The sequence below is a fragment of the Artemia franciscana genome, chromosome 17 (assembly GCF_032884065.1).
Source record: "Artemia franciscana chromosome 17, ASM3288406v1, whole genome shotgun sequence".
Taxonomy (NCBI): Eukaryota; Metazoa; Arthropoda; class Branchiopoda; order Anostraca; family Artemiidae; genus Artemia; species Artemia franciscana.
Window position 1 is genome coordinate 36,247,663 of NC_088879.1, and position 24,451 is coordinate 36,272,113.

Genomic DNA, 24,451 nt, shown 5'->3' on the forward strand with positions numbered 1-24,451 from the left:
TCTCAACCTTTCTTTCATTATAGCCAAAGAAAGGGGGATTGAACCACGTTTTTCGTAAAGTTAAGAACAGTTAAAAGGTAAAAAAAGAACGGTTAACGATATAGGCGACCAACTTGCGACTTGGTAGTTAAAAAGAAAGAAAAATAAAAGAATGGGAAAATATTTATTAAGATAGAGAACGTTGAGAAAAGCAATAATTACATAAATACTAACAAAAATGCGTATATATCAGTTTTACATCCGAAAAGAAACAGCCATTATCAACGAGCCATTTTATATGAAGAAAAAGATAAGACTAGATCATACTAAATTAAAAACTTTATCAAAAACCGTGGGCGAATTCGTGATCAGCGACAGCGTAACAAAGCTAGTGCTCGCAGAAGAAAGGGAAAAATGAAAAAGGTGAAATGGTAAAGAAAAGAGGATAGAAAAGGTAGATGGAAAGACAAGAAGATGGAAAGGTAGAAAGAAGGATAAGAAGCGTGAAAAGAAGGGTTAAATGGTAAAAAAGAGGTCAACAATAGAGGCGGCCAAATATTGATTTTTTAGTTAAAATGAAAAGAAAACTAAATCATTGTAAGAATGCCATTCAAGACAGTGAAGATTGAAGATAAAGCACGATTTATATCATCCGGGAGGCATTATCAGTGGGAAAAAAAAGAAAAAAAAGAACAATTCATTAAACACTTGCTAGAAAATAACATAAAAATATCAGAAAAAAAGAAAACAAGAGCCAAGAGCTCATATGGCACTTGTGGAGAGGTCGGAACCTAAAATTAGACGCGGTACTAGAGTTATCAATTTCATCGTCCTAGCACGTCAAGAAGCACCGAACTCGCCAAAGCACTAGAAATCCCTGCAACTCCCCCAAAGAGATCAAATCCGGTCGGCTTATGTCAATCAGGTATCTATAACTTGTACATATTCTCAAACTCGCCCAAGTACTAGAAATCTCTCCAACTCCCCCAAAGAGAGCGAATCTGGTCTGGTCAATACAATCACGTATCTAGAACTTGTACTTAATATTCCCATCAAGTTTCATCCCAATCTCTCCACTTTAAGAGTTTTCCAAGATTTCCAATTTCCAAGATTTACTTTTCCCCTCTCCATCCCCCTATGTCTTCGGATCCGACCCGAATTCAAAATGGAGAATCCGAGACATGAGATCTTTCTATATATCAAGTTTCATTAAGATCTGATCATCCATTCGTAAGATAAACCTACCTCCATTTTCACGATTTCCCCTCCCTCCAGCCCCCCAGATGTTTGAATAGGGGAAACGACTGTTATAAAATCAATTTGTGAAGGCCCCTGACACGCCTACCAATTTTCATCGTCCTAGCACAGCCAGAAGCACCGAAATCGCCAAAGCACTGGAAATCCCCCCTGATTCCCCTAAAGAGAGCAGATCCGGTCCAGTTATGTCAATTACATATCTAGCAATTTTGCTTATTTTCCCCCTAAGTTTCATCCTGATCTCTCCACCCATACGTTTTTTAAGATTTCTGGTCCCCCCCTCTAACTCCCCCAGTATTACCGGATCCGGTCGGGATTTCAAATAAGAGCTTTGAGACACGAGGTCCTTCTAAATATCAAATTTCATTAAGATCCGATCACCCATTCGTAAGTTAAAAATACCTCATTTTTTCTAATTTTTCCAAATTAACTCCCATCCCGAACTCCCCCAAAGAGAGCAAATCCGGTACGGCTATGTCAATCACGTATTTAGGATTTGTACTTATTCTTCCAACCAATTTTCATCCCGATCTCTCCGCTATAAGCGCTTTCCAAGATTTCCGGTTTCCTCATCCAACTCCCCCAAATCTCCCCAGATCCCGTGGGGATTTAAAATAAGAGCTCTACGTTACGAGGTTCTTCTAAATACCAAATTTCATAAAGATCCGACCACCCGTTTGTAAGTTAAAAATACCTCATTTTTTCTAATTTTTCCGAATTAACCCCCATCCCGAACTCCCCCAAAGAGAGCAAATCCGGACCGGTTATGTCAATCACGTATCTAGGACTTGTACTTATTCTTTCCACCAAGTTTCATCCCGATCTCTCCACTCTAAACGTTTTCCAAGATTTTCGGTTTCCCCCTCCAACTCCCCCCAATATCACCAGCTCGGGTCAGGACTTAGACTAAGAGCTCTGTGACACGAGATCCTTCTAAATATCAAATTTCATTAAGATCTGATCACCCGTTCCTAAGTTAAAAATACTAATTTCTTCTAATTTTTCCGAATTAACGGTCCCTCTACTCCCCCCAAGATGATCGAATTAGGGGAACGACTATTTATAATTTAATCTGTTCTGGTCCCTGATACGCCAGCCAACTGTCATCGTCCTAGCTTATCTGGAAGTGCCCGAACTAGCAAAACCGGGACCGACAGACAGACAGACAGAAATTGCGATCGCTATATGTAACTTGGTAAATACTAAGTGCCATAAAAATACATAAATACTAAAACAAACAACCAAGTATTTTAAACTTATATCCGAAAGCCATTATCCGAGACAAAAAAGAAAAAAAAGAAACAAAACCTGATTAAACAGTTAAAACGTGCTAGAAAATAACAAAAAAGATCAGAAAAAGCACACAAACTCAATACAAATAAGAAAAAACAGAAGATTTTCTAAGGTATCTAGGGTAGTCCTAGCTGAAGACTGATGAGAATGGGAATCTTATAAGAGGAGGTTCAGGTTCGTCTCTAATGGAGTTTAAATAAAAAAAAAACTAATTTTTTTAGCTGAAAGTAAGGAGCGACATTAAAACTTAAAACGAACAGAAATTACTCCGTATATGAAATGAGTGGTCCCCTTCGCAATCCCTCGCTCTTTACGCTAAAGCTTTTAATTGTTTTAAAAAGTAGAATTGTGGCAAAGAGTCAAACCTTAGCGTAAAGAGCGAGGGATTAGAAGTCCAAAATAAAGTCTAAATTTTAGAATATATATATATACAAAAGTCTACATCGATATAAAAATCTGTATCTTGTCTTTATTTTTCCACTTCTTTTTGTACTTTTTCTTTTCTTTGGAAAAAAGAATCGTTCATGCTGAAAGGGGCAAGATATGTTTATATGTATAGATCATTCTCTTTAATAGATCTTTTTGTCGGCATACATACCTTAGATTTTTTTTTAGTCAGTTAGAATTGCCTGAAACAAAAAAAAAATACTTTCAGAAGATGCCAGGTTAAACCTACCTTTAATCATTCATGTTTACATGCTCATATGGAATCTGTCTCTCTATTTCCTCAGCACCATCAATAATTACAGAATAATTAAAATTAAAATTGAGCCTTACGGCGAGTGATAAGGAAAAAATGATTCCTTAAGGAAACAATTTTTTTTAATTCGTTGGATATAAAATGTCTCTTTAGCAATGTGAATTAATCATAAGAAAATTAATTATAAATTATAAGGGTTGACAGTGATGATAGGGAGGAAGAGGGGGACAATGGAGAAATTCCAATTTATATACTCTATTGTCACCTTTTTTGTAGTATCAGGAACAATATGATACGTTGATTTCTTTAGAGGGAGAGGCATCAAAATTTTTCACGAGGGTAGGTTGTCGTTCTTTTACGTAAGGGGTATTTATACACAACACAATTTGCGCTTTACTGAAAACAAAATACGTTTGAAATATTTTCCCTTTTCTTACTTTCAAAAATGAAAAATTATCAAAACCTTAATGAAGAAAGGTCAGTATATGTAAATTTAACTGACAATCCACGGTCATTATTTTGTTTGTTTTTTCTCAGTAAAGAGCAAATTATGTTCTGGTCTTGAAAAGGTATGGGAGTTATCAGCCCTACTCATTTTAATTTTTGTTCGTTTTGAGTTTGACTCGGCTATTTATTGTAATTTCTGTTCCTTCTGAGTTTCATATATTTACTGATAGTGATTTGGGTAGTTTTGCGCTTGGAAGATTATTTGACTTTATTTTTGTTCAGCTCTTTACTTTCCCTTGAAAAACTTGTCTTGTGGAAAAAGTTGTTTTAGTTAATTATAAAAATCTGAATAGACCGAAAGAATCAGAGTATTTCTAAAGACTCTCCCCTGGACAGGTGTCCGAGTTCTGGGTATTTCTAGATTCATTGTTTTTTCTCTTTTTATTGCTTCAAAGGCTCTTTTAAACAAAAAGGCTTTAAAAAGAAAGAAAAGAAAGGCTTCTTACATCCGTCTTTAGGTTCAAGGGTCCAATTCTCATCGTCATCGAAGTGGGCATCACCCCCTATGTGATTTCCAGGAAAGAACGCATGCGCCAATAAAGTACCTTTGCCATCGAAAGGATACCCATCACCATGATATAACCTAGAAAACAATAGAAATAGTTATATGGATAAAATAACAAATGGCTAAGACCAGAAAATAGATTAGGAGGAATACCCTCCAGGTGTGTTTCATTCTCAGTTATTGACAACTAATTATTTACTATTATTTTTGTTCCAAGATAACAGATAATGCTATATTATAAGCAATTTAATTATAAAAATCAATCAATTAAATAATCAATAAAAATAAAAATAATCAATTTAATCATCAATAAAATTATAAACTTTGTTATAATCAATTTAATATTATTATACGTGCAGAACACACTACTTATGTTAGCCACTTTTATGTGTTATTAAGTAAAAAAAAAAACAAGTTTTCTAAATGAAAGTAAGGAGCGACATTAAAACTTAAAACGAACAGAAATTACTCCGTATATGAAAGGGGCTTTTCCTTCTCAACTCCCCGCTCTTTACGCTAAAGTTAGACACTTTCTCTTAACTCTACATTTAAAAACAGTAAAAAAAAACTTTAGCGTAAAGAGCGGGGCGTTGAGAAGGAAAGCCCCTTTCATATACGGAGTAATTTCTGTTCGTTTTAAGTTTTAATGTCACTCCTTACTTTCATTTAGAAAACTTGTTTTTTTTTATTTAATTTCTGAACGTTTTTGAATCAATGCATGTTTTGATTTTGGCTCTCCGCAGAGGAATAATTAAAACGAAATTTGTATATTTTTTTTTTTTTGGCTAAATGGCTTTCTCATAATTTTTGATCGAATGATTTTGAGAAAAAAAGAGCGGGGGAGGAAGCCTAGTTGCCCTCCGATTTTCGGTTAATTAAAAAGGCAACTAGAACTTTTAATTTTTTCCGAATCTTTTTATAAGTAAAAGATATACGTAACTTATAAATTAGCTTACGTAAAGAGCTTTTGTATTCTTATGTTTTTATTACATATATGAGGGGGTTTGCCCCCTCGTCAGTACCTCGCTCTTTACACTAAAGCTGAAATTTTGTCCCAATTCATTAAGAATTGGGTTCATTAAGAATTCACAAAAGCCGCAGAATAAATAGTTGAAATTACTAAAAATACTTTAGCGTAAAGAGCGAGATATTAGGAGGAGGTGAGACCCTCACATGGGTAATAATTTCTGTTCGTTTTAAGTTTTAATACTGCTGCTTACTTCCAGCTGAAAAAAAACTTTTTCATTATTTTTTTAAGTAATGCTAGTAAATCCTGCGCTCCCTTCATGGATATTTTCTTCCCCCATGACAAATTCCTCGATGGAAAGTTCCTCCAGCATATCCCCCTCTTCTCAACCGCTACCTCCAACCAAAAAATCCTCCTGGAAAACGCCTGTACACTTCCCAATAACCATTACTATATGGAAGCACTGGTCAAAGTTTTGAACTTGTAACCCCTCCCACGGGGACTGTGAGGGAGTAAGTCGTCCCCAAAGACAAAGTTATAAGGTTTTTCGACTACGCTGAATAAAATGGCTATCTCAGAATTTTGATCCGCTGACTTTGGGAAAATAATTTGCGTGGGAGGGGGCCTAGGTGCCCTCCAATTTTTTTGGTCACTTAAAAAGGGCACTAGAACTTTTCATTTCCGTTAGAATGAGCCCTCTCGCAACATTCTAGGACAACTGGGTCGATACGATCACCCCTGGGAAAAAAAAAAAAAAAACAAAAAAAAAAAACAAATAAACACGCATCCGTGATCTGCCTTCTGACAAAAAATATAAAATTCCACATTCTTGTAGATAGGAGCTTGAAACTTCTACAGAAGGGTTCTCTGATACTCTGAATCTGATGGTGTGATTTTCGTTAAGATTCTATGACTGTTAGGGGGTGTTTCCCCTTATTTTCTAAAATAACGCAAATTTTCTCAGGCTCGTAACTTTTGATGGGTAAGACTAAACTTGATGAAACTTGTATATTTAAAATCAGCATCAAAATGCGATTCTTTTGATGTAGCTATTGGTACCAAAATTCTATTTTTTAGAGTTTTGATTACTATTGAGCCGGGTCGCTCCTTACTACAGTTTGTTGTTACCACGAACTGTTTGATTTGTGCAGTAACTTGAGCAAACTTACTGAAAAAAAAATCATTCGCGTTACCACGAACTGTTTGATGATCATCATTTGGTATAGATATGTTGTTATCTGCCAATTTAGGCTGAAGTTAATAATGAACAAGTACTGACCACAGTACTGACAGTGGTCAAACATGGTTCTGAAACGTCGGGATTTTGAAGGTCGAGAAAGATAGTTTAGATGTTGTCCAGGGAAATTGTCAGAATTGTCGTTTGACAGGCTGTACACCACACAACACGCTGTACGAAAAATGTGAATTGATACAACTTCCCACGGCAATAACATCTAGGGGCCAGATGTCGTTTGGCATCTGGGGCCAAACGACAAGCAGTTTCCCACTCAAAGAGATAGTAACAGGCCCTAACAAAGTATAAGAAGTTGAAACTTCAAGAGAGGGGTAAGCAGTCAATTTTTTAGCAGATTGGGGTGGAGCAGGAGCGTACACGGCTGTTTTGGTCTCATAGAGACAAATGAGTTGTTAGTAGAAGTAATTGTAGTATATAATTGGTTATGCCGGTAACCCCCAGGCAATCAATAGTCTTCAGCTCCGATAATAATTGTTGGACTTTTGCAACAGATACCTGAAGGCAAGTGAGGGTTTTTCATTATACAGTACTACTACTACTACTAATAACTCACTGCAGCACCAAGCCGCCTGAGGCCAACACAGCTACGCACGCTCCTCCTCCAACCTAATCTATTTAAAGCCTCCTTCTTTACACCCTCCCAGGACGTTCCCATTTCCTTTAAACCTTTATTCACTAGGTTTTATTAAAATTATGACAAAGTTTATCGCGGCTGGGGATCAAGTTGAACTTTCAGAAAGTTTAAGGGGGTGTGTAAAGAGACTTCGACTTTTGTGTTGGAAAAGGGGGTAAAAAAAATTCCTCCAGCTCTCACAAAAGAGTATACATTATGTTTTTTTGTTCCTCTTTGGGCCTGTCATTTGACAAGCTCTCCTGCTAGTACATTATATTTAACTATAATGAAATGAACTGTAGATATTGCAATTCATATAATTACATACAATTAAATATTCCCCGTCGAGTATTTTGAAAATATTTTTCTGTATTAATTATTTCCCATCCTTTCACAATTTTGTAATTTTGTCTAGGCCAACCTACTCAACTGTAGAATGTGTGTAACTTAAAGAATCGATATAAAAGTTTCGATGCTTTTGGAAAGTATCGTATCGAGTTTCAATAGCTGATTAAATTATAGTCAAGCTAAAAAAAAATAAAAAAAAAATTGATAAGAGGGTTTTCAAAGAAAAGTAAACAACCATATTAAAACCTAAAATGAGTTGATAACTAATTAAATTTACTTTTGAATAGTCGATTTATGATAGGAAAAAGTCCCAGATGATTACTGCTTTGTTTTCACTCTTGATTTTCTTAAGGTTTTCGAATTAGAGCTGCCTCACTATGTGCTAACTGCAAACTTGTTAGCTGCCAGGGAAAATATTTATTGTTCACTTTCATTATTTTAGTTTCAGGCAAAATATACAAAAATATGAATCAGGTAAGTACACATTAAATTATTTCAGCGGCAGGGGCGTAAACTTTGAATAAGTTCAAAAATATTTGAAATATATGGAAATTATAACAAACTAATGGAAAAATCGTAAAGATACCAGCAACATAATTTCAAAATTTATGAACTTTTGGGGGGAAGTATCAAATTATCATCAATGTTGCCACGTTCAACAGTTTAAACAAATAACCAAAATTAAAAGGTAAATTCGGCAACACTTTTCGTCCTTAAAAAACCCATACAATAGCGATCAGTTGATTTCAAAAGACAGCTTTATCTTCAAAGGATAGGTAAAACTTCTTAAGATGTATGGGATCAAATTAGCTTACTTTAGCCGATTTTTTTACTCATGATTCTTTTATATATACGCGCATATATATATATATATATATATATATATATATATATATATATATATATATATATATATATATATATATATATATATATATATATATATATATATATATATAGTTACTGTGAATGTCCGAAATCTAGTTAATGTCGACATTCACCGGAAAATGTCCGGTGACATTCCTTTTTCTATTCCTTTTTAGGAATTCGAAATTCCTTTTTCTATGCTTGGATTCAATTGGTTTTTTAAGTCAGCTTTTTCAGTCTTATGCAATCTATGATCGTAAAAGTTAAAGTTAGGTTATGATAGATTTATACTACTTTAGATTAGGTTAGGTTAAGTTAGATCAGGTTAAATTTGGTTCTAAATATTAGAAACGGGCTAAAAACCTAACTTAAGTTAATTTGAACCAACCTTACCTCGTCTAATCAAACCTAATCGAATCTAACCTAATGTGTCATCCTCAAACCTTGCATTAAATTGAGAAAATTGACTGACAACGCTGACTGAATCCAAGGATAGGAAAAGGTATTTAGGACATTCACCGATTAATGTCGACATAACCAATTTGCAGACATTCACGTCATTGTTTAAGTTTCCACTTAAACAACTCAAACTATCAGATTTAACTAGATCTACGTTGCATGGGCAACGTGAGGTGCTGCTGCAACCTTTGTTCGGCTTCACCGAGTATAGTCTTGCGAGAGCAACACTTTAGTTTTGTTTCCTCGCTTCGATTAAACGCTTAAGTTCTTAATCTGTAAGGATCTTAAAATAAATACAAGGTACACAAAGTCGCAAAAGCTGCAAACCCCTCACTGCAACTGGCCTGGCAAATTATCACTGCCCGTAGTGCTCAAAACATCAAAATTCAGGAGAGAGGGCTCAGGATCATAACCACCTCCCTGCGTTCATGCCTTTTAAGAATTAAATAAAAAAACGAGTTTTTTTAACTGAAAGTAAGGAGCGACATTAAAACTTAAAACGAACAGAAATTACTACGTATGTGAAAGGGGCTGCTTCCTCATCAACGCCCCGCTTTTTACGCTAAGTTTGACTCTTCCTCTCAACTCTTCTTTTTAAAACAGTAAAAAACTTTAGCATAAAGAGCGGGGCGTTGATGAGGAAGCAGCCCCTTTCATATACGAAGTAATTTGTGTTCGTTTTAAATTTTAATGTCGCTCCTTACTTTCAGTTAAAAAAAAACTTGTTTTTTTATTTAATTTCCTAACGTTTTTGAATCAATGCATGTTTTGATCTTGGCTCTCCGCATAGGAATAATTAAAACGAAATTTGCATATTTTTTTTTTTTTTTGCTACAAGGCTTTCTCATAATTTCGATCGGATGATTTTGAGAAAAAAAGAGCGGGAGAGGAAGCCTAGTTGCCCTCCGATTTTCGGTTAATTAAAAAGGCAACTAGAACTTCTAATTTTTTACGAATCTTTTTATTAGTAAAAGATATAAGTAACTTATAAATTAGCTTACGTAAAGAACTTTTGTATTCTCATGTTTTTATTACATATATATGGGGGTTCGCCCCCTCGTCAGTACCTCGCTCTTTACACTAAAGCTTAAATTTTGTTCCAATTCATTGAGAATGACCCCTGAATCACAAAAGCCGTAGAATAAATAGTTGAAATTACTAAACATACTTAAGCGTAAAGAGTGAGGTATTAGGAGGAGGTGAGCCCCTCATATGGGTAATAATTTCTGTTCGTTTTAAGTTTTAATGATGCTCCTTACTTCCAGCTGAAAAAAAAACGTTTTCACATTTATTTTTTCATTGTTTTTTTTAAGTAATGCTAGTAAATCCTGCGCTCCCTTCATAGAAATTTTCTTTCCCCCATGAAAAATTCCTCGATGAAAAGTTCCCTCAGCATATTCCCCTCTTCTCAACCCCTCCCCCAACCAAAAAATCCTCCTAAAAACGCCTGCTTCCCAATAACCATTACTATATGTAAGCACTGGTCAAAGTTTGTAACTTGTAGCCCCTCCCACGTGGACTGTGGGGGAGTAAGTCGTCCCCAAAGACATAGTTATAAGGTTTTTCGACTACGGTGAATAAAATGGCTATCTCAGAATTTTAATTCGTTGACTTTGGGAAAATAATTAGCGTGGGAGGGAGCCTAGGTGCCCTCCAATTTTTTTGGCCAATTAAAAGGGCACTAGAACTTTCCATTTCCGTTAGAATGAGCCCTCTCACAACATTATATGACAACTGGGTCGATACGATCACCCCTAAGAAAAACAACAACAAACAAACAAATAAACACGCATCCCTGATCTGCCTTCTGGCAAATAATACAAAATTCCACATTTTTGTAGATAGGAGCTTGATAGAACCTCTACAGTAGGGTTCTCTGATACGCTGAATCTGATGGTGTGATTTTCGTTAAGATTCTATGACTTTTAGGGGGTGTTTCCCTCTATTTTCTAAATTAACGCAAATTTTCTCAGGCTCGTAACTTTTGATGGGTAAGACTAAACTTGATGAAACTTATATATTTAAAATCAGCATTAAAATTCGATTCTTTTGATGTAGCTATTGGTACCAAAATTCTATTTTTTAGAGTTTTGATTACTATTGAGCCGGGTCGCTCCTTACTACAGTTTGTTGTTACCATGAACTGTTTGATTTGTGCAGTAACTTGAGCAAACTTACTGAAAAAAAAATCATTCGCTATATCAAATGAGCAGCGCCAATATTTCAATTAGCACTCAGATTGTGTAATTAAATAATTTGCGGTAGAATTATGACGGCGGCTTTTTTGAAGTAGTATAACGTGTTTAACAGAGCGAATAGGCAATAGACCGATATCCTGCAATTGGGAACAATTTCCTAGCAATTTTTCAGAGTTAGTGAGGTCAATACTAATATTACCTACAGGGCAGGGACAGATGGCAAATAGAACTGTTTTTATGCAAAAGTTGCTATGTGATTGATTAAGTTACATCTAGATTTCAGACTCCTTGATTAAGGGGAAGCTCAAGATAACGGTTTTCTGGTACAGACACACACACACAAAAAGTTACAAATAATCTCGTTTTTTTGGCTTGTTATTTCTTAATGAAAGGAAGGTTAGAGTGACAAGACCACGTTTTACCGCTAAAATATGATAGATATGGTTCGTTTGGCATCGTTTAGCTTTGGTTTGGTATCTGGGGCCAAGAAAAAATCCAGATCATTCCTGAATGGGAGTACATAAGAGGGTAAAGATATTCCAGAGCCACTGATGGCACGTAGTATGTCAAATCGAATTAGCAATTGCTTGTTTTATTTTTTGCAAAAACAGATAGCAACCCTTTGGAAAACCTTGTGGCGGCAGGAGTAAAACCCTGGGCCAGGTATTGCCAAGAATAGCATCTATTCACCGCGCTATCGCAGGATCCAATGAGAAAAGGTCATAAAGGGTTTAAAGAGAGTAGAATTTCTACAGGAGGGGTAAAGTGTGAAGCTTGGAATGATTTAGGGCGAAGGAGGAGCGTACACAGCTGTGTTGGCCTTAGGTGGCTTAACCCTTCAATGATTCGCTAGAAGTAATAGTAGTATATGATTGGTTACATTGATAACTCCCAACCAATCAATAGTATTCAATTCCAACAAAATCGTATAACACTACAAAACGGGTACCTGAAGGTAAGTCAAGATTTCCCAAATCATTCATTAAAATAACGACGAATTTTGCACAGTAACGGAAATTTTACCTAGTTCTGTCTCATGGTGGGGGGGGGGGAAATCGAAACGACAAGAACATAGAGGGCACAGCATAGATTTACCAAAAAGCGTAGAGGGCTTTTCAGAGACATTATATCATTTTATTTTCCTTGAGAAGTGGCATGAAAGAATATATCAACAGGGCAACGACTGAAAAAAGCCTGTAAGTAATTAGTAATAATTAGTTCTGGTCTTTGAAGTACCAAGGACAGTGAAAATAAAATATGACCGTTTAAAGAGTTTTGAGTGGGGACTTGCAAAGCCAAATATAACTTTAGAAATTAGGAAAATATAAGGAGTTCATAGTTCAACTTTTGGTGAAAAAGATCTCCATAGGTAGTAACACAGTTTTTGATAGTAGTGGTCGCCAAATTAAAAAAAAAAAGAATGGAGAAATAAAATGTGAAAATCAGCAAAAGAGGCTAAAAACGAATGGCACCAAATAGCTTAAAAATTGCAGCTTTCCTTTGAAGGAGTAGTTGTATTAGGCAATGACATTCAATTTCACACACGAAAAGCACCGTCTAATTAGTTTTGTTTTTATATTATCACGGTTCAGCGTGGCAACACTGACGAAAATGAAGCACTATCCTAAAAACTGTATAATTTCTCAGAAGATTGTGGTTTTCTGGTACGACAGGCATAAATGGGTCCAAAGGGGGTAAAATTGTATGTCCTTGATATTTTAAAGGTTCTTAAGGGCAAAAGTAGGGACAAAGAAAACGTAGTAGACTGATAACGAACGAAATTACTTATTACTAGTAACTATGAAGTATTTGTGACAGGTTACAAAGAGACAAATTAATCTTGTAATTACTAAATACTAGAGTTGAACCTATCTTTAAAGGCTTAAACAGCCAAAGGCAGGAATTCCCCAGGAAACAGGGACGTCGTTTCGGGGAGGGGGAATAAGGGGGCAGTTCCCCCTCAATAACTTGGAGAAAGTAACTATTATATAGCCCATGCCTCTTGACTATTTGGATATGGACCAATCTTGACCCCCCCCCAATAAAAATGCTGAAGCTACTCCCTTGCCAGGAAGCCTAATAAGCTGATCCGAAACGAAATTGTTAAATATTGCTAATTACAAAGAATTTAGAGATGAAGCATAAACAGACGTTTTTATGCACTAGTTACTAAATACTGAAGTAATTTTCATTAATCACTATAAGTAACTATCTATTACTAAGCAGCATAAACAATTCCATCTATAAATGTTTAAACAACCCAGGGAAGGAATTTCGCAGAAAGCATAATAGACTGCTAAAATACAAAATTTGTAAATATTATTAGTTACAAGAATCCAGTGAGGAATTATGAAGAGACAAAGTATCTAATAATCACTAAATAATACAACCCCATTGGCTTTATATGAAGAATGAAAAAGGAAGAAGAAAAAATAGAGAAACAAAAAGAAAAAAACAACGACAATAATTTATTACCAGTGAATGATAAATAGGAAAAAACGAAGGAGCCACCTTAGAAGCCAAAAGCAAGAAGGTACCTGAACCTCATCTCCTAAGCCTCCTTAAAAAGCTAAACACTAAGATAATTTCCATTAAACATTGAGAAAATTAATAAGAGAAATTACTTGTGTCTATATATTTCCTACTGTTGGAAACTTGACCACTCAGGTAGGAACAAACTCAAAGAGGGAATAAATACAGGCCTGATAAGTGGCACCAATTTCTTAAAATGTTGGAAGGAGGGAAGAATTTTTCATTTTTTAAAATGTAGATACAAAAAAGGTATATATCAAAATCCAGGGAAGAGGGGTGTTTTTTTTTTAATGAAAATACCAAAAAAAGCCAATTCTTGAAATATAGGTGAGCTAGGTGCTAAGCTCGATACCCCATGGTGACCCTTGAGCCTAGTAAAGATATGAAAGCCTGATTTACCTGTGAAAATAGACTCTAATGTCCGCATCTTCAGAATCAACTTCAGAAAATGTTAATTGCGAGACCTGAGCCCAAAGATCTAGGGCTCTGTATACTTCTCGACGAACATAATTGATATCAAAATCTTTTGTCCCTTGCCGAACACTAAAAAAGAAATTAAACACATTAATATTAGGCCACCTATCCATGTTCAGCGGCTTTTCACATTGACAGAGTTGTGACATTGACGGACACATTGAGGAATCCAGCCAGGGCGTTATGTTTTATCCCCTCGTCCCTTGTCGAGGCAACACAAAGTATTATTGCAATTCGAATATAAAACTGCCTGAGATGATAGGCCATCAAGCCTCAAGACCCTCTTGCCATCACCCTTGATAAGCCCCTAGCTAAAAATATTAAAGCAGCCGTGAAATCACCCTGTCATCGTTTCCTATTTTGTGAGGGGGGGGGGTGACCTACAGGGACACAACAGAGAAGGGAAAGTTTACTTGTAAAAAATATTGTGATTCAATTTTTTTCTACCGGTTAATGTTTCTCACAAAAGAAACAACGCGGATTTAAAAGGTGTAATCATCTGCCACTAAAGAATATTTCTTTCCCTGAATGAGGAGTAAGTGATCTACTTCAACTACTAACAACTTTCACTGCAGCACCAAACCAAATGAGGCCAATACAGCTGCGAACACTCCTCCTCCATCCCAATCTATTCAAAACCTCTTTCTTTACACATTCCCAAGAAGTTTATATTTCCTTTAAATTTTTCCTTACGACATCCTCCCATCCTATTCGGTGACGAACTGCTTTCCGTTCGGTCCTAGACGGTTGGCCGACAAGGACACTCTTTACCAATCTTTCACCCTTCATCCGCAGAACATGTCCTTGCCATCTCATACTTTCTCTCATTACAGCCCTAGAAAGGGGGATTAATCACACTTTTCGGACAACTTACTGTTTGAAATATGGCTTGTCAGTCGGGTACCCAAAACGATCCGTCGGCAATTCCACTGGATGACATCTAGGAAATCCTCCTCTGTTTTTCCGAGCGCCCAAGCTTCAGAACCATACTTGACCATTCTCATCACTGTGGCTGCCAAAATTCTACTCTAGGTTTTTTTTTTGTTTTTTTTTTTTTGTAAAGAGAGTTTGCTTTCCACAGCAAAATAGAATTATCCTTGATATTAGGGCGTTTATCCCCCCTTTTCAGGATAAAGTACAGCTTTTAATGGATCAATTTTGGAAGCTATCATTTTTCATTAAAATCTGCGTTTTTGCAATAGAAGAACTACCCCCCGCAGCACCCATATTGCACAGTTAACCCTAAAATTTCCCTTTCAGTGGGATATAATGGATTAATCACTGGTTCTAAATCGCTATGAACATAACCTGAGCCTAAAACGTACTTTTGAGGCTTCAGTCTTCTCCCCCCCCCCATCCGCTGCAATACTACAGATTAAAGTTAATCTGTATTTTCTAATATACGTGCTCTTTGCATTACTAAATAAGAAAAGTGCTACTTTATATCTGCTGTTTCGAAGGTTTAGCCCCCCCCCCGAAAAAAATTCCTGCATATGTGCCTGCTACGGGTAGTGATAATTTGCTTTGTGTACCTTGTATTTATCTTAAGGTCCTTACAGATTAAGAACTTAAGCGTTTAATCTAAGCGAAGAAGAAAACCAAAGTGTTGCTGTCGCAACACTTTACTCGGTGAAGCCTAACAAAGGTTGCCGCAACACCTCACGTTGCCCATGCAATGTAGTTCTAGCTAAATCTGATAGTTTGAATTGTTTCAGTGGAAACTTAAACAATGACGTAAATTTCTGCAAATTGGTTATGTCGACATTAACCGGTGAATGTCCAAAATACCTATTCCTATCCTTGGATTCAGTCAACGTTATCAGTCAATTTCCTCAATTTAATGCAAGGTTTGAGGATGACACATTAGGTTAGATTCGATTAGGTTTGATTAGACGAGGTAAGGTTGGTTTAGATTAGCTTAAGTTAGGTTTTCAAGCCATTTCTAATATTTAGAACCAAATTTAACCTAACCTAATCTAAAGTAGCATAAATCTGTCATAACCTAACTTTAACTTTTCCGATCATGAATTGCATAAGACTGAAAAAGCTGACTCAAAAAACTAATTGAATCCAAGCATAGAAAAAGGAATTTCGAACATTCACCGGTGAATGTCGACATTAACTAGATTTCGGACATTCACAATAATATATATATATATATATATATATATATATATATACACGTATATATAAAAGAATTCCAAGAAAAAAATAGGCCAAAGTAAGCTAATTTGGCCCCATGCATCTTAAGAAGTTGTACCTATTCTTTGAAGATGTAGGTGTCTTTTGAAACCAACTGGTCGTTAATGTATGGGTTTTTTAAGGACGAAAAGTGTTGCCGAATTTACCTTTTAATTTTGGTTATTTGTTTACACTGTTGAACGTGGCAACATGGATGATAATGTGATACTTCCCCCAAAAAAATTCATAAATTTTGAAATTATGTCGTTGGTATCTTTACAATTTTTCCATTAATTTGTTGTAATTTCCACATATTTAAAATATTTTTGAACTTATACAAAATTCACTGTAATAGTGTTAAAATAGTACTTTCGTGCTATATGTGGCAATCCTGGCCCCAGACCCCAAAAAATTTAACTTTTCCCGTATTTCTGGACTCTTTCAAATTATCAAATAAATTATATGTTTTTAATTTGTTTCCCCCTCCACCCTTCGAAAAATTCCAATCTACGTGTCTGAGCTAGAAATCGAAGTTCTCTGCAATTTGACAGTAATATTTTACACTTACAAATTGCGCAAATGGGAATGCGATGATCTAGCCAACTGCGCAGTTTGACAGGGTAGAAAAAACTTGCCGGAAAACGCTTTTTACGACCAAAGCGACAGACCATTTCCTCAACGACTTACAGTCTTCTATATGCAAATTTTTCTCTTTTTTAGCCTTTATAACATCTGCCGATAACTCGGTCTTTTTCTACTTACAATAAATGACTCAGCATTGTAAATCCAAGCAGGTGATATTGTAAAAGAGGCCTAATAGTAATGTAAAAAAAAGGAAAAAACCACAAGAAAAGACCGCCCTTAAAATAAAATCGCCCATTCTTCTTACAAATGCAATAAATGAAACACGTTCTAACCAAAAATATAAGAATAAAGGAATCTTCCTCAAAACTGACGGTAGAAAATTTTTGTAAAGAGGAAGAGGGGGGACACCATCCTTCGAGAGGGTTTAAAGAAAAATTGATTGCCATTAAAGTGCAATGTTTCTCAAACGTCACAAAAAGTGGGGTCGGGAGAGCATGAAGCACTGATTTTTTATATGATACTTGTGAACTTTTCAATAAATTAATATTTTTTCTTAGCTTAGCAAAAATGGTTTGCGTCAAAAGACAGTTATGTACAGGCAATCACGTAAAATATGGGGTTTCAGCCCTCGTCTACAAATATTTATATTTTAACGGTTATTCTTAAGCTGTCTTCTATTTCCTTACGATCAGTTTTAGTTTCAATTTTTAGTTAGTTTTAAAACTTGCTTTTTTTTTCTTTCAACATCAATCATGAACCTCCACCCCCAGGAGTTTTCCTGAAATAAATTAGCTACTTAATGTAGATATATATTATAAAGACACCCAATATACATACAAAAAAATTATGTAAAATTTTAATTTAAGAAACCTCCAAATACTGACATAATGTTATAAACTCTCAAAGTGAAACTACTAATTTTCCACATTCAACTTACAGTAAGAATTAGTAAATTTACTATGAAAAATGGTCATTTTAATTTAGAAAATTAGTAATTCTAGACAAAGCCATTTGACTTTTCAAAATTACCTGAAAAAAAAATCTTCGAAGAGGCCACGGGTCCTATTAAGGGCCCTCCAATCACTCAAATTGAAAATCCTTCTAAGATTCAGATTTCAAGAAATTAGTATATATACCTGCACAACTCATTAGATAAAATATGTGATCATTTGATATATGAATTGCTGAGAGGCTAAAATGATTGAATTCATTTTTCAAAGATCTTTAGGATTTCAGGGAAAGCCACACGGGTTGAAGAAAGGGCCAGCTCAGGACAATCTAATCATACAAATCGAAAACCCTTGCACGACTCTGATTCAAAAAGGTATGACATGTTCACAGGTACCGTATGCAAAGTTTTTCCTCGGAGAGGGATTCATAGTAAACTGTATTTTTTTTTTTTGCTCAGAAAAAAAAAATATAGTAACTAGCCGGAAAATTACATGTTCCATGAGTCTATAATATGGGATTACATATCCCATACCCCTTGACTATCCATATATGGACCCATTTTGCCCCACCCCCTGAGTAAAAATACTGGCGATTCACCCCTGGTTACAGTCCTGAGCTTTCCCTTGAGAACAACATAGCAAACAACATATAAGGGTACGTTTCAAATATAACGACCACACTTAAGAACTTTAATCTGTTTCAAATCGGTTTCTCTTTCTGCATTTGGCGATAATTAGCTTATTCTCAGTGATATAAATTATATACAGGTATATTTCAATTAATCATTTAATATATAGAGTTGGTTAAGTATTTAATATAATGCGTTTTGGGTCGCCTGGTTTCCGTAATTCTCTGTTGTAGTTTGCAGTTTTGTTTCTAAAATATTATATTTTCACCATATTTAGGGATATTTGATTAAGATTAACCTAGCCCCACTTTTTGGGCGTGGTCGATGTAATTGATAAGTACAAATATAAGAAATGTAAAAATGTCAGAAGCGACCTCTAGACGTGGCAGTGACAATAAATTTGCAGAGGTTGTCCCATCCGTCGTTTTAGGATGATCGAAGAATAGTAAGCTGGATGTACTCCTCGTTACAGTAAATATACTGATGAATCGCCACGTCTAAAAGCCATATCCGACATTTTTCATGCTGTTGAGCCGATTACTAGATCATTTTTCTAAGCTGTTCTCAAATGGAGGGTAGGAAGGACAATATGGATCAGAAAGATCTTAGCATGATCAAACATGATGCTTTAAATCCATAAATTTTATTATTTTTTTTTTTATTTTGCTTCAGTCTGATTGGTGTTCGAATTTTATCAGGAATGTCAATTTACGAGAATTTAAGGGGAAGGGGTGAAAAATATAAATTTCAAAACCTAGAAAGACACTTTTCTATTGCTCTAGCGATTTTTTTTTCAATGACAATACCAAAATAGGTTTTAAAAAATGAAAATACAAAAAAAAAAAATTTTTAAACCTAGGAGGAGGGGAGAAATAAAATTCGGTACGTATCGGTTATATAATAGACACTCGGGAAGTGAAGTTCGATTAATACTCATGAAATGAAACAAAATATGATGAATATATAATAGTTTAGAAAGAAACTTGGGCTATATATTCGCACATTAGGGGGTGGGGGTAAAGCATAGCATATATTAAATGCGTAAACTAACCATTGCTGTATTTAATATATGCTATGCTTTACCCCCAACCCCTAATGTGAAAATATAAAGCAAAAATTTGTTTGCATAAACCGAACCAAACCAAAATACAAACTAAATACTTAAATAAAATATAGGTACAATTTATTTTACAACCAAACCAAAGCTAATTGTGTGGTATAAAGAAGTTGCTTGACCACTTTCTTGCGTCATGCTCGCATCATTCGCGATCGAAATTTTATAGTGTCTATTATGTAACCGATAAGTTCCTAAAATTCTATGGGGACACCCCCAATGGAGTTTTGTATCTTTTAATCAATTTTTGTATAGTTAATCCAACTTATGGATGTAATTCTTATTACGCAAGAACTTTAAGTGTTCGTTTGGGTAGAATGTTCCAAAACTAGTCAGTAAATACGTTTTTTACCATTACAAGAAGAAAAGTTAGATTTAAAATATGGAGCTTGCCCCCTCAATTCCCAATATTCAACGGCAAAGATTTTTATCAACGTCGGCATTAAGCAACTATTTCATCCATGCCTACTGTCACTCAACTAGATACGAGTTGGCTTGGTAGTCTAAATTAAGACATTTAAACAGGTTTTTTAGGTATATAATTTATGTTTTTGCAGTCCCATAGAAACAACCTTTTAACCCTAAAATACAACTATAGCAGTATACATTTGAATCAAGCCTACAAGTTTATCAAAATTTCCTAGAGCTACTAAAAAAATTTAGCCTAACCTTGCTTTTTCTTATTAGCGGAATATGCCCAAACAGGGGCACCAATTCAAGAGAGGGACAAATGCACCAAGATTTTTGATATCTTCATTTAAAAGACCTAAGAAACAAATTCCACCCAAGATTTGAAAAAAATATCTTTTATTTGTATCTTCATAAAAAAGAAATCAACAATTCCCTCCTCCCACATTTTCATAGATTGGTGCCTATGGGGATATATTTCATAAAATGGAAACCCCACTAAAAAAATGTCGTAGAGATACCGAATAAACATGGATCTAATGTTCCCCAAATAAGATATATATATATATATATATATATATATATATATATATATATATATATATATATATATATTTTCTTTTCTCTGCTTTGATTCAACTAGCTTTGCAAATCAGCTTTTTAGTCTTATGAAAGCTTTGGTGGCAAAAGTTAAAGATAGGTCATAAATATCAGAAATGAGTTAAAAACCTAGCCCAATCTGTAACCACCAAACCCTGCATAAAACTGAAAAAGTTTACTGGCAACGCTGACTAAATCCAAGGAGAAAAAAAGCATTTTGGGCATTCACTAATTTCGGACATTAAAGGTAAAACATACATAGTAATAGATTACTGTGCATGGAGAGTAAATAATATATTACTAATACTATCAACAACTAACTGCAACACCAAACCGCCTGTGAACAACAGAGGAACGCTCGCTCCTGCCTCTTTGCACCCTTCCCCGATATTCCAAACTCATTTACCTCTTTTCTTGCAATATCCCCCCACCCCGCTCGAGGAATCGGCTTTTCGTTTGGCCCTAGATGGATACTGAGAGGAGAAGAGGGCAGTTCTGAAGATGAGCACAAACGCATAAAGATTTGACAAAAGAGAAAAAAAAATACAAGAAAATTTATGTAAATTAGTGACCATCTTGAGACTCCATAGTTAAAGGGCCCGGAGGTTTTCCTGCATAGGTGACTCTTATGGCAACTGATAAAAGGGTAAGATATCTGTTCCTCTGGGAAACACATCGTTGGGTTTCAAATAAAACGAGTTTTTGCATAACATTCATTAAGCAGCTGTTTCGCGATATTCAAAACTAAGCTAACAGAAAAGGCTTTACAACTTGCAAATTTTTTGTTTTCTCTGCCAATATCTGATCCAAAAGGGGGCTCTTTTGTTCAACTTTCTATTGAAGAAAGTCCTTTCCCAGAGTTTACACCTGGTTTTTTTTTTCTTTTTTAAGAAGTATCTTTAATCCTCAAGCAACAAAGAACTTGATCTCATAAGGGTTGCAGAGGAAAAAGCATTTTTGAGATTCCATGTGCATTAAAGAAAGGCTTCAAGTTACTGACACATGATCATACCACAAGTAATAGACATGGCCCCCAACTAGTGCTTTACTGAAAACTGAGCTAACTTGAGATTTTTTAGAGAATTATAAATGAATACTAAAAGCTATGAATATATTGCAGAGGCGTAATTTCTTGAAAATCCAGGGGGGATGAAGCCGATCCCAGATCAATTGAAAATTACAGTAAAAACTGAAAAATGATCCATATGATGCCATAAAGGCGAATATCTATATATATATATATATATATATATATATATATATATATATAAACAAGTTGTTTGTGGGTCTGTCGAGTGACGTCATGTCATCATGTCGTCATGAAGTTAGTTGTCGTCATGTTTGTTATGACGATGACGTCATTAAAAGTATTTGAGAAAATCGTTCAAAGACAAATTTTTAATTGTAAGAAGATCGTGGACGGAAAAATGTTTAATTGTAAAATGACTGAAGAACTTACAATGGCAACAGCCGAGGAAGCTGCTCAAAGAGTTTATGCCAAAAAACTTGCGGCTGATAGAGAAAGTAAGAAAAGAAAGCGTGCCGAGGAATCACAAGAACAGCAAGAAAACAGGCTTGCGGCTAAAGAACGCAAAACCGCGCAGTTAGATGAAAATCCACCTGGACAGCGAGAGTCAAAACATATCAAAACTGAAAATGATAGCGATGATGATTGGGTTTGGGATTTTGACTTGGATAAGGTCATCAATACCTACCAGATTTTAGTTAAAAAAAACAAAGGTTCGGCGATATGTATTTCATAGTGACGCTGAAAAATAAAGAAGAAAAAGAAAACTGAAAAAAGGTAAAAAACTAAAAAAAAAACTAAAAAGAAAAAACACTCAAAGAGAAATTACAGACCGGGACACAAATGACGACCGGGACAGAGGGAATATAAATGACGACCGGGACACTCAAAGAGAAATTACAGACTGGGATATCGGGACACAAATGACGACCGGGACACAGGGAATATAAATGACGACCTGGACACAGGTATTTAAGAATATCGTTCAAAGACAAATTTTTAATTGTAAGAAGATCGTTGAAAGAGAAATTTCTAATTGTAAAATGACTGAAGAACCTACAATGGCAACACCCGAGGAAGCTGCTCAAAACGAATGTATCCAAGCCGAAGTAGCTGAGTTGGTAAAGCGTTATGTTTCAGGTTCTAGGTCCGAGAGGTTCCAGGTTTGAACCTTGGCTTTAGCATTAATACAAAAGAAGAAAAAAACTAAAAAAGGTAAAAACTACAAAAAAACTAAAAAGAAAATACTAAAAAAATAAAAAAGCTAAAAAACTAAAAAAAAACAAAAAAAGGTAAAAAAATAAAAACTAAAAAAGAAAAAAACTAAAAAAACTAAAAAAAAGGTATAAACTAACTAAAAAGAAAAAAACTAAAAAGTAATAAAAAACTAAAAAAAAACTAAAAACTGAAAAAGAAAAAAAACTAAAAAAAAGAAAAATAAAGGAGAAAAAGAAAACTAAAAGCCGGGACACAGGGAATATAAATGACGATCGGGACACTCAAAGAGAAATTACAGACTGGGACACTGGGACACAAATAACGACCGGGAGATATAAATGACGACCGGGACACTCGAAGATAAATTATAGACCGGGACACCGGGACACAAATGACGACCGGGACACAGGGAATATAAATGACGAACGGGACGCTCAAAGAAAAATTACAGACTGGGACACTGGGACACAAATGACGATTATGAAGAATTATGGCATGCCCATAATTCTTCTAAAGTATTATATTCTCTAAAGTAATCAAACAGTATCTAAAGTAGGCTATTATATTTTCATCATATGTTGGTATACTCATTATGATTAAACTAACTTCACTTCTCCAGTGTGTTCTGGATAATACCTAAGCACCAAACTTTTTTTTTATGGTTTATCTGATAAATGATGAAATTAACATAGGAAAACAAAACCATGTAAATTGCATTCAGCGTTCCTGTGAAAGATTAAATAAAAAAAACAAGTTTTTTCAACTGAAAGTAAGGAGTGACATCAAAACTTAAAACGCACAGAAATTACTTCGTATATGAAAGAGGCTGCTTCCTCATCAACGCCCCGCTCTTTACGCTAAAGTTTGACTCTTTCTCTCAATTCTTCTTTCTAAAACAGTAAAAAACTTTAGCGTAAAGAGCGGGGCGTTGATGAGGAAGCAGCCTCTTTCATATACGAAGTAATTTCTGTGCGTTTTAAGTTTTGATGTCACTCCTTACTTTCAGTTGAAAAAACTTGTTTTTTTTATTAATTTCTGAACGTTTTTGAATCAATGCATGTTTGATTTGGCTCTCCGCAGAGGAATGATCAAAACGAAATTTGCATATTTTTTTTTTGGCTCAATGTTTTTCTCATAATTTTGATCGAATGATTTTGAGAAAAAAAGAGCGGGGGACGAAGCCTAGTTGCCCCCCGATTTTTTGGTTAATTAAAAAGGCAACTAGAACTTTTAATTTTTACGAATCTTTTTATTGGTAAAAGATTTACGTAACTTATAAATTAGCTTACGTAAAGAACTTTTGTATTCTCATGTTTTTATTACATATATGAGGGGATTCGCCCCATCGTCAGTACCTCGCTCTTTACACTAAAGCTTAAATTTTATCCCAATTCATTAAGAATGACCCCCTGAATCACAAAAGCCGTAGAATAAGTAGTTGAAATTACCGAAAATACTTTAGCGTAAAGAGCGAGGTATTAGAAGGAGGTGAGCCCCTCATATGGGTAATAATTTCTGTTTGTTTTAAGTTTTATTGCTGTTCCTTACTTCCAGCTGAAAAAGCTTTTTCACTTTTATTTTTTAATTGTTTTTTTTTTAATAATGCTAGTAAATCCTGCTCTCCCTTCATGGAAATTTTCTTCTCCCATTACAAATTCTCGAAGGAAAGTTCCCCCAGCATATCCCCCTCTTCTCAACCCCTCCCCAAAACCAAAAAAATCCTCCTGAAAACGCCTATATTCCTTCCAATAACCATTACTATATGTAAGCACAGGTCAAAGTTTG

The 24,451-nt window shown here is 35.1% G+C and overlaps 1 protein-coding gene across 3 annotated transcripts in view; it reads right to left on the reverse strand.

Annotated features, from left to right (window-relative positions):
* LOC136038211 (matrix metalloproteinase-2-like) overlaps positions 1–24,451 on the reverse strand; it is a 251,182-nt gene that overhangs the window by 32,729 nt on the left and 194,002 nt on the right. For all 3 annotated transcript variants that reach the window (XM_065721295.1, XM_065721294.1, XM_065721296.1), the window contains exons 6-7: positions 13,880–14,023; positions 4,183–4,319 (exon numbers count right to left, since the gene is read on the reverse strand). In XM_065721295.1, coding sequence (XP_065577367.1) covers positions 4,183–4,319; positions 13,880–14,023 — 281 coding nt within the window. The remainder of the gene's footprint in view (positions 1–4,182; positions 4,320–13,879; positions 14,024–24,451) is intronic.